The 10,448-nt window shown below is 41.1% G+C and overlaps 1 protein-coding gene across 1 annotated transcript; it reads right to left on the bottom strand.

The window, feature by feature from the left end:
• Positions 1 to 768: 768 nt before the first annotated feature.
• Positions 769 to 10,157, bottom strand: kmo (kynurenine 3-monooxygenase; the record flags this gene model as incomplete). The annotated part of the gene is made up of 11 exons (XM_071516649.1): positions 769 to 1,139; positions 2,208 to 2,267; positions 2,355 to 2,456; positions 3,391 to 3,473; positions 3,648 to 3,705; positions 3,789 to 3,936; positions 4,490 to 4,611; positions 5,944 to 6,015; positions 6,144 to 6,309; positions 9,044 to 9,131; positions 10,109 to 10,157. Coding segments are annotated over 11 exons (1,089 nt in total), but the record flags the coding sequence as incomplete, so codon positions are not given.
• Positions 10,158 to 10,448: the final 291 nt, after the last annotated feature.

The raw sequence follows: 10,448 nt of genomic DNA, 5'->3' as shown, positions 1-10,448 counted from the left end.
GAGCATTGGGAACATTTATAGCATCTGTTGTAAGTTCAGAAATTCTTGTCAAAGGGTCAATTTCAACTCATATATGATTTATGTATTTTGCTCTGAATAATGACTTGACCATTAAGATGGTACTGGCTAACCTGTGAGCCTGCCTCTGTCAAAAATATTGCTTGATTGCTAAGATGAGATTGTTTGATACTGATATTATATTTTGCAATATCTTAAGTTTGCTATTCTTCAAATGTTAGAAATGAAGTCTTGCCTGGGCCCAACATTTTCACATGAAAATGTATTCAACATGCAGATACACTGATAGTGTAACCATGACTACTGAACAACACTTGTCTTTCTTTGGCAGCAGCATATTGACTTGCGTTCACAGTTGAGTGATGTGGCTGACTGAAACTATTCAAAACCACCACTAAAATAGTGTGACATGGAATCTAGGTTTACACTGATATATGAGGTTGATATTAGCCCTTTATTAAAAATGACTCATATCAGCCAGTCAGTGCTGTCCAGCCCCAATTTGACGGAGATGATGCAGTTTGTTTGATTACATATTTATTGTATAACTGATCAATAGTACACCTGCTGTGTATGGAAAGCCCTTACACTTAATAGGATTCAACACAATTATGCATGAATATGTATTATTATTATTATGTATTATTATTTATTAGTGTTGAAAATGAAAATGCTCACATTTAAAGATTGAATATCAGCCCAAAATATCAACTATGGGCAGTTTCAATCCAAAAATGTTTGTATCTGTACTGGCCTTCAGAAACCTGTATTGGTCAAACCGTAATGGAATTCTCAGTCACCATGACTGGGGTGAGTTAGGACGATCATTATTACAGGACATTAACAATGTGACCAGCAGGGCCTTCACTGTGAATCAAAGGATTCAATCAAACTCTAAATATTTGGGTCCTTTCAGTTTTACTGTCCACTGCTCTTGTCTTTGCACCCTTTCGATCAGAGATGGTGCATTTTGCCGATGCTCAGAAGGGCTTGAAGGCCAGCAGCGTGTTCCACATTTTCTCAGTGGGGATGTTGGACATATTGGGAGGATTTTTAATGAGCAGGTAGGAGCCTCCCACCACAGTCCCTGCAGCACAACACAGCAGGCCTCGGTTGATCACCTGTGAAAAGTAAATTATATGAAAGCTTGTAACACTTTTTCAAGATTAATTTGACTGCAGTACTGTCAAATTTTATAAAGAACAAAGTAAGTGCTTGTTGCTCACGCCTTCACATGGTGTTTGGTAAGGATGTACTTGAGGTATATCACTTGCATTAAAGCACATTACAACTACACAGAAAATAATATCAACATGCATAATGAAGCCGGTGTGACTGCTTTGTGATACTTTTACAAGCTATGTTGCACATAGCAAATTCCACAAATGTATGAGAAAGTATACAATTTATATTAAAGACTAGTATAACTATCCACTCCCCTTGTTCAAATAAGGCTAAATAGTTATATGGGCAAAATGTGATCAAAATGGAATGTGGTAGCAAAACTGATATCATGAAACGAATATGTAACGAGCGCACTTTAAGTGAGTTTCTTAATGCATCATTTTGGGGAAACTCCTGCACATCAGCCTTATGCAACATATAATTTCTGTATTATAATGTGTTACTGAAATACTGTAACACAGTTATTATAGTCTGGTGTGTTCTATAATGGAATCATAATATGCTTATCATGTCCAAATACCTTATGATAAACATTTCACGTAAAAAGATTCCAAGTTTTTTCCCCCTAGAGGTCATTTTGCCCTTCGTCCACACACATCCCTATGGGTTTGAATAATCTACCAAAGACGCTGTGACATGGTACCTATCCATCTGACAGTGCATCATTACTGTCGATGGCATCAAGGTAGGTCACATCAGACAGTCTGACACAGCGTCAAGGACTAACCGGCTCATCTACAGCCAAGCCTGAAACATCAGCAACATTTCTCCATGTGGGGAGCTGTGAGCATTGTGGCTGAAACAAATCAACAATGGGGAATTCACTTTCCTGCTCGCTGCTGATAATACTGCGACTTCAAAAGAGTGCGGGATTACACCAGTAAGATGTTCAAAGGTATGAAAAGTCCATGAAAAAGTCCATGAAAAGTAAATTGTATGCAAGGACTTGAAATGAATGAGTCCAAAGAGAAAAGACATTTTTCCATTTTCTCAAAGTGTCTTACTTTGTCTTGCCAGTGCCAGTGTTTCACGGCTTCATGGTACCTTGTCCTGGAGAAGGTGACCTAGAGACAGAGAATGGCAGAAAATGAAACAGGTTTTCTGATAAATCGAACAATATGAATCTTATTTGTGTACTAGGAAAAACTTGCCATTGTGTACAGGGGAATTATTGTCTTCGGCAAGAGGAAGTGGAGGACGTTATCAACGTGTTTTCGGAAAAGGAACCATTTGGAGTTGACATGCGCTCGCATCTACAAAACAAAACAGGACATCTGTTAGTGAAGTAAAGCATCTGTCTTTCATGTTCTAATTTCACAGAATAAATGGTACAGCCATTTTAAAAAGTCCAGAAAGCACGATTGTTTCTCATTTTGGGGATTTCAGCAAGCATTTCTTCCTCAGAAACGAGGCCCATTTCAACTCTTCACTTCATTAGACAAATGAGTTAATAAAAGCAGATGTTATTTTCTCCTACCCTCTCAAGCTACAGAACTACAGTGTGTGCTTCAACAAAGCTCTGCTGGGTTTTTTTTTGCATGTGAGAGCCACGTGCAAGATCTGTGAAGAATAACAAGGCCAATTACTGGCATTGTGTGTGAATGAATTTTAATGGGCAGATGGTTAGGGAGCCATCCACCTGTCAGATATGATGGATAGTGTTAACATCTTGTTGATTGTAGTCGGCACAATCAGTCTGCCGCTACCCTAAGCCCAGGCTTAGTCTCCTTCTGTCAAAGTGGAAATCATAGTAAACACTAATGTTAAATTAACTGATTGGCGATGCAAAAGAAGAGGAACAATGTCTCAGGGTTTTGTCTTTGAGCCACTGAGTTCTTAGCACATTCACAGCGAGTGAATGCATGCGTGGATTGTGTCGCTCTCAATCAATCAATTCAGCTGCACTGTGGGCAATAATTAGGAAATAATTAACAATTGAGCAGAGTACCTGGTGTGCGACTGACTATGTTAAAGACGGGATGTCAAGCTAGCTCACATCTCATTACCTGGTCCATTCCATTACTAAGGTCACTGCCTCAAATATCAGCATTTCTTGATTTCTGTCTAATAACTCAAGCCCACTTTAGCAGATGCAGCAGTGCTTCAGTACAGGAGTGCGCACTGTGCAATACTAGGTGAAACTGGACTTGTTTTACAAAGTGCTTCTAAGTAACAGATATGCATTACTTCGATATAGTTGTACATAGCCAGGTCTGCAATTGCATGGTCGTCTGGAACTCGCACTCTGGTGTACTCAGGCAGCACAGCACCTAGGAAGGGAAAACAGCTCTATTTATATTTACAGAAGATGAACCAATTTGATAGGCCTAGAGACTCTCTTATGTTATGGTAAAATGGATTTGTGATGCGTTGTTGCCCCAGCTCGTTGTCACAGTCTATTCTCTATGCCTCCTATAATCTCTGCTCATGTAAAACATACTTACTGAAATCCTCGTTGAGCTGATCCATTATTTCATCAAAGACAAGGCAGTCCTCAAAGCCCTGTACAATGAAAATGGATAGATGAGTCTCCCTTGAACTCTTTTTTCCCTCATTGTTCTCTTCCTGTATTTAATATTACTTACAGCATTCATCCCTTGCCCATAAAATGGCACCACTGCGTGGGCTGCATCACCCATGAGGACACATTTGTCACCAATGTGATATGGGGTGCACTTGACAGACACCATGGCCTGCGCCGGCAATCGGAAATAATCCCTCTTGAGAGCATCACTACAAGGCACAAATGGAAAAAAAAACAATTACAGTATCTTGCTGAGCTATTCATTTTGACAGTTATATTTTTCTCAACGCGAGTTCAGGCTTTGGTTTGCTGGATTTAAAAGCATCTTGTCATTTCTAAATGAGCTAAAATAACCAAGATCTCTCTGCCATGGTGACGTTAAACAACCGAAAATTGGAAAGTAAACATGCATTCAGCTCTTTATGCCCGAGTGCTCCAAATGAAGTCGACCCAGGGAGGAAGTAAATGAATTACACACGTCAACCGTTTCTACAGCTCACGCCTCCCCTATCTCCCACCACCTGCAACATACTGTTCGCCTCAAATTAAAACCTCATCGCTCCAAGCCATGTAACTGTAGGTCTGTAATTTCACACTTCACAGACCACGGCTATGGATGTAGTTGGAGCTGACAGCATGATGGAAAATGAAAGTGTTTTGAGGGTGGATTGGCAAGTTAGATGGAGAGATGAACAGAGAAGAGGAGAAAAAGGGGAGCTCGACAGAGATGGAGGAGGAATAGAGGGTGGGAAAGTCACTTACACTCCTATTAGCGGTATGGCGTCTGGGAAGTATTTTTGGAAAAATTCAATGACTTCATCTCCCGTGGTGATCTTCTCAAACTCGTCAAAGGGCATGAAGAGGGTGCAGGTGAATGTCTTGTCCTAAATTGGAAAATGCACACAGTGCGCACAGTGAGCTTAGCTCTCCCATCCATCATGACACACCTCTTGTCAAGTCAAGTCAAATCAAGTCATCTTTATTTATACAGCGCCTTAAACACAGAACACTTGGTTACAAAGTGCTTCACAAGGTTGGAAGAGTGAGAGAACAGAACACAAAGGAAGCTGAACAGTCAAACAAAGACCGAGCACATTACAAAAAAAGCAGGTAAAACACATCAGTCACACTGAAAGGCCATAAATTAAAAGTTAATTGTTTGTTTTTTGGAAAAGGCAGTGGATTCCCTAACCTAATTCATTTGGGAAGGTTGTTGCACAGTGTAGGGATGCATTCACAAGATTGTTATGGATTCAGGATGCTTTGCAAGATTTTAGACGTATTTTCTTATTCAGTGACAAATGGGCCAAATCCTTAACATGTTATAACCGAACCCGCCTAGGTGCAAGTGATAGATGAAAGTGAAGGGATGGTGTGGGCGTGCCATTATCTGCCTAGTCGGCTGGTGTTATCCATCAACATCAGGAAATCCTCCCTAAGGGCCTTTTAGTAGTGTCGCTGTTACCATGGCATCTTCACGGGAGCCAGGGCGTTTTTCACAGGCCTAATGTATCCCTGGGCCTTGTGGTCATGTGAGTGACAGCGCTAATGCACTCCAAAGTCAGCTGCCTTAACCTGGTCTCACTACAGAGAGCAAAATTCTTGTGCTGAGTCAGCCACGCAGAAAAATTATCATGGGATTAGGAACAAAAGAGAGAGATTGACAAAAACAGCAACACAGATGAGAGAGGGGCAGAGAGGACGACAGGCAGAAACAGTTAAGACACTGAGATAGAGAGCAAGGATTAAAAGTCAATTGGACAGTGCTGTGTGAAACGTAGGCTGGACCTCAGGCAGCCAAGACATTTGCTGACGAAGGATTCTGATGCGTAAGCCTCTATTGGCTTGAGGGATTTCATTGAGGTAAGGTGGGCACTAAGCTGTGCAGCGAGGGGGTCTGCAGACGAGGATAATTAACCGTACAGCAACATCCCAAGGGTCAATCATGCCCTGAGATTCCCTGACCTGATTATGTGTTTAAAAATGAGAAAAATGTCCGCAACACTGTTACTCCTAAAGGCAGTGATTCATTTTGACGCGCAGAACGACGTTTCGATCGCACAGACCTTCGTCGGGTTACGCTTTTGTCACGTTTTTGTATCTCTAACAGCTGGTATTTGCCAAATAAACCTCTTACAAGGTTCATCTTGCAATACATAGTTTGTTTGTAGCTGCACAAGACAGGAGATAAGCAAACATGCAAAGATCACACTCACCAAGTTGGGCAAGGCGATCATCATGAACGTGTTTCGTGGCCAGATGTGCAGATAATTCGGCTTCATGGCAAACTGGGGGGGGGGGGAATGAAATAAACAATGACATAACCACGATGGTGCCTGCAAATGATGAACATGACTTTACTATAGTGAAAGGAGAAGGGGATAAGAGAGTGGCACCAGGGCAGCAGAGGACTGACCTCTCCGTTGGTGGGTGGCATGGTGAGCTCCAGGTAGCCGTGGGGGATGTAGGTCTGGCTGAAGTTGAAGCGGCTGCGTCGGAGGAACTGTTTGCGGATGGCAGAGAAGGCTCCGTCACAGCCTACGATCAGGTCTGCCTTGATCTCCTCCGTGGTCCCATCAGGCCTGAGAAACATGCCAGCGCCATGACAAATTACATATTTTTTCACAAGAGAATCATACCACTACATCATCACACTCATTTAAGAGCATTGTAACATGTGTGGTACTTGCTGTGAATGCTGTAACTGATTTCTTGCCATGAGTGAGTGAGGAATAAGAACGATAATCTGTAAGTCAAGTTGATGATGAAAACTGCTGCACTCCATGGGGCCAAAGAAGAGGTAATGTCATGTGAAGTCTCTACTTGGGCTTCTAGTCCTTGTGTGAACCCACCTCACTCCACTGAGCTTTACTAGACTCTGATTTGAGTTATCAGGCTGCTCATTTTCATGCCTAGTTTGAGGAAAATGTGGAAAGAATGGGTGCCCCGCGCTATGAGCTTAGGGCTCGAGTCAGACTATGTTAAGTTACGCGGGGTCTTCTGCAGACTGGCGCCACATGGTGGAGCTGCTCAGACTTGGGCTATTTGATGTGCTGCACTACATATTTTGGATGTGCCTTTGCCTGTGCACACTCACAGCCTTGGCTTTTTTGGCCTTCCTGTCATTATGCTGGAAAATCAGGCCATGGACTTTTTTGCATCTGCATGTCTTTCTGTTGAGACATTGCTTTTCAATACCGTGTTCCTTTAACTCAGTTTTGTTTAGGACTGCACACAAAGATTGAATTGGCAACTTGCCCTTGGGACATTGAGTGCATAAAAACATAATACATTGTTTAATAAATAAATAAATAAAACAAATTGACAATTGCTCTCTCTTCAACTCACCGACAAGCTACTCCTAACAAATGCTTTTCTCATTGCATTGAAACTGCACAAACAATGGTAATGACCATGTCTGCATGACATACCAATTGAAAGCTCATGGCTCATGGTCTTTTATTCCTATAAATCTGTTCTTCTGCATTCCGAGCCCTGATGGAATCTATGACAAAGACACAATGGAATCTGTCCTTGATGGTGCATCTATGCGCGTCAGTGTCTGGCCAATATACGCATAATATTCTTTGGTGCATCTGCTCATTGCCATTAAGCACCGCTCCATGCAGCCAGAGGCAGAAGCCTGAAGTATTCCCAATATCCCTGGACACTCTGTCTGATGGCATGTGTCGCCAGAATGGAAAGGGCTCTTGTTACCTGGGGTAACGTCAGGGACATCAGCTGTGAGATTTGGCTCATGATAGCTTAGATGTAGGGAGTCGTCAAATTGCTTTAAATACCATTCTAAGTATTAACAATTCATATCCTATTTGATGTCTAGCACTTTTTTTGTAATTTGTTTTTCATCAGGAAACTAAGAAAGGAGCGGACAAATGGAATTATTTAAGAGTCAGAGTCCACATAAAGCGATGTGGACATGCCTTGATTTACATATTCATCACCTCAAGGTCACATCTTCGGCGTATCCCCATGCAAAACCCCAGGGTTGGAATGAGCAGAGTGGGACAGAGCAGAAACCACTGCACAGCGCTTACGTCAAAGTCTGAATGAGGCCCTTACCTGGAAGTACCTCCCCTCTGTGGTGTAATCAAGAATAATAGGTAGCCAGATGGATGTACATAAGGATGTCTTTACATACATGTACAGATGTACAGGTGAATGTCCATGAATCCTAAAAGATTTGTTACTTAATTCAATTTTGATAATAATTTGAGCTGTGTTGTTTGGGTATTAGCTTGATTTTCTCAAGAGCTTTCTTTTTATATATAATTTCAATATAATGGGAGAATGGTGAATGCACACAGTGACCAGTCAATCTGTCAGTGGACCAACAGCATGGTGAGTGTGTACATTATCTGCTTTCCTAATCACAGTGTTGTGAAGCTCTCTCACAGTCCTAGAGTTTACATTGTGTCTGCCTTGTACAGTTCTACACTTGAAGGTCTGCTCATGAATAACTGAATCAAATTAGGATATTGACTGTCTAGTGTCCACTGATACAGTAGAGTCTTATTAACAGTTATAGGCTCTATGCAGTAGGCTCTATGTGTACATTTAATTATACAAGCTATAGATCTGGATTAGAGGAAGTCACCATAGGCATACTCAGCATCGATGCAACAGCACTTCATTAAATACATTCTCAGTTAATTAATGTACTACTCCACTGAGGCAATGATTGTGTAGTGAGTGACTCATTCTAATCCACAATTTAAACTAGACTCATTTTAGAGCCTCAGTAAAAAAAAACACAAAACATTATCATTGACAACATAAACATCAAATGGATTTCCGCATGTTTTAGATAAGCCTAAATTCAATAAAAGAGTGTGTAATCAAACTAAACAGGCCTTATGCTGCATACTGTGTTAATAATTCACTTTGCGACTATGTTAATTCCCACAGCTAAAAAGACCTGGAGGTGTTTCACTGCTAATTGGGTTGTAAATTGTGTGTCACATTTACCTTGAGGGCACTCAGTTACAAAGCTACTAAAAAGTCACGCACAGGGGCTTAAAGGCAACACGTTTATCCCCATCCTAGACCTTAGGCAGTTAAATATATGCACATGGCCACATGCGTTTCCATGCAGGAACACACACAGAACATAATCAATAAAGTGGGAGTTAAAACAAAGAACCCCAATTATCCTCTTCAATTATCAATTATCCTCTTTATACTTTATACTGTGTACTAGGCTGGTCTATATGTTTGTGTGTGTGTGTGTGTGTCTGTCTGTGTGCTTGTGTACTGTGGGTACATGGGTGCACGTGTGTGAGATCGGTAACTATTTACCTGACAAAGGTCATTAGCCCTGTTTCAGTGCTCCAGTCCAGCAGTTTGTGGTCAAAGTTCATCTTTGCATTTGGATATGCCTCTGCCTCTTTGGTTAGAGAAGGAAAAGTATTACAAAAAGACAAAAGCATGACATAACAGCAGTTTGTTATGACATGCAGTATCTTGTAAAAGAAACGCAGGGACCCTTCACAACCCTATTAAAATGGAGCAAGGACACTGATTAAAGTGTAATTACAAAAAAAGGTAACACACCAGTCAATGTATCATGTTTTGTGAAAGTTATTCATCTCAAGGTTCATTCCAGGTGTCTGAATCTCCTATTGATAAGGGAGAAGGCTTTGCAATCAGGTTCTCTTTCGGCACACCGAGGCCCCTGTGAGCCACACATTATCTCTAACCCAAGGCTGGGAAGCTTACTTAAATATTAGGCAAAATCTTTTAAGGCCAAAAACACTACTACGTCCCCTGATGACTGAGACTTTAGAGACTTGTGCAAAGTTCTGTAAAACACAGGGGAAATCTGCACTGGAGTCAAGGCTCAGCTCAGTAGCAAATAACCAAGTTTAGGCCAACTGGTGGAAAGAAAGAGACAGTCGTAAGTCTGTGTCCCTGTTTCAGCTTTGTGCAGAGTTCATGTATCACATACTCAGTAATGTATTGGCAGAACAGACTTGAAACTTGATTTATAAGGCATTTTTATGACCTAAACAAGAATTCAACAATCTGTGTTAATGTATTTGAACGTATTTGCTTGTTTTGGCATATAAATTGACACCGGTATGGAAAGGTAATAATAAAAGACAGCAATGTAAAATTTACAGCCCTGAACAATGCCAGTTCTTACTCAATCAAACTGGCAGTAGTGTTAGTTAGGAAAAGTGCACAATTAAAATCTCAAATTACAATTAAAATGTAATTTCAGCAACACATGTTATGACATTAGATGAAGCAATATAAGTGTTCTGCTTGGTATTACTACATGAGGTGAAAAGTGTTAGATCTCTGAACCACCCAGGAGACTGCACTGGCTGAATGATAGGAAATTGTTATTGATGGTCCTACCTGTTAGCAGCTCTTTGTTGAGGTTGGCTCTGTCTACTGACAAGATGTACTGAAATGAGAACAATCTGTTAGCTTTGCAGTGCAATGCCAAAAGGTACAGCAGTTTCACCAACAGAACTGTGACACTTTCGTAAGTGAGGTTTAAAGAGGTTCTGGGATTTAGACTTTTGTCTCAACTCATACATATGGATTAGTATGGAGTGAAGACTTTGACCTTAATGCAGCAGGACTTCTTTTATTATTATGTGACAAAAGAAGTTAAGTCTGTCTGCTGTTGTCAGCTACGCCATTCATCCTTCGGTGCACCCTTGAGTCACTTTAGCTTACCTGCCTGATCTGT

This window comes from Centroberyx affinis, unplaced genomic scaffold (genome assembly GCF_046629955.1).
Source record: "Centroberyx affinis isolate AG114_WGS23_722 - 3 ecotype Tasmania unplaced genomic scaffold, CSIRO-AGI_Caff_v1 ptg000420l_1, whole genome shotgun sequence".
In the NCBI taxonomy this organism is placed as follows: Eukaryota; Metazoa; Chordata; class Actinopteri; order Beryciformes; family Berycidae; genus Centroberyx; species Centroberyx affinis.
Note: the sequence above shows the minus strand (reverse complement) of the source record. Positions and strands in the feature narration are given on the sequence as shown.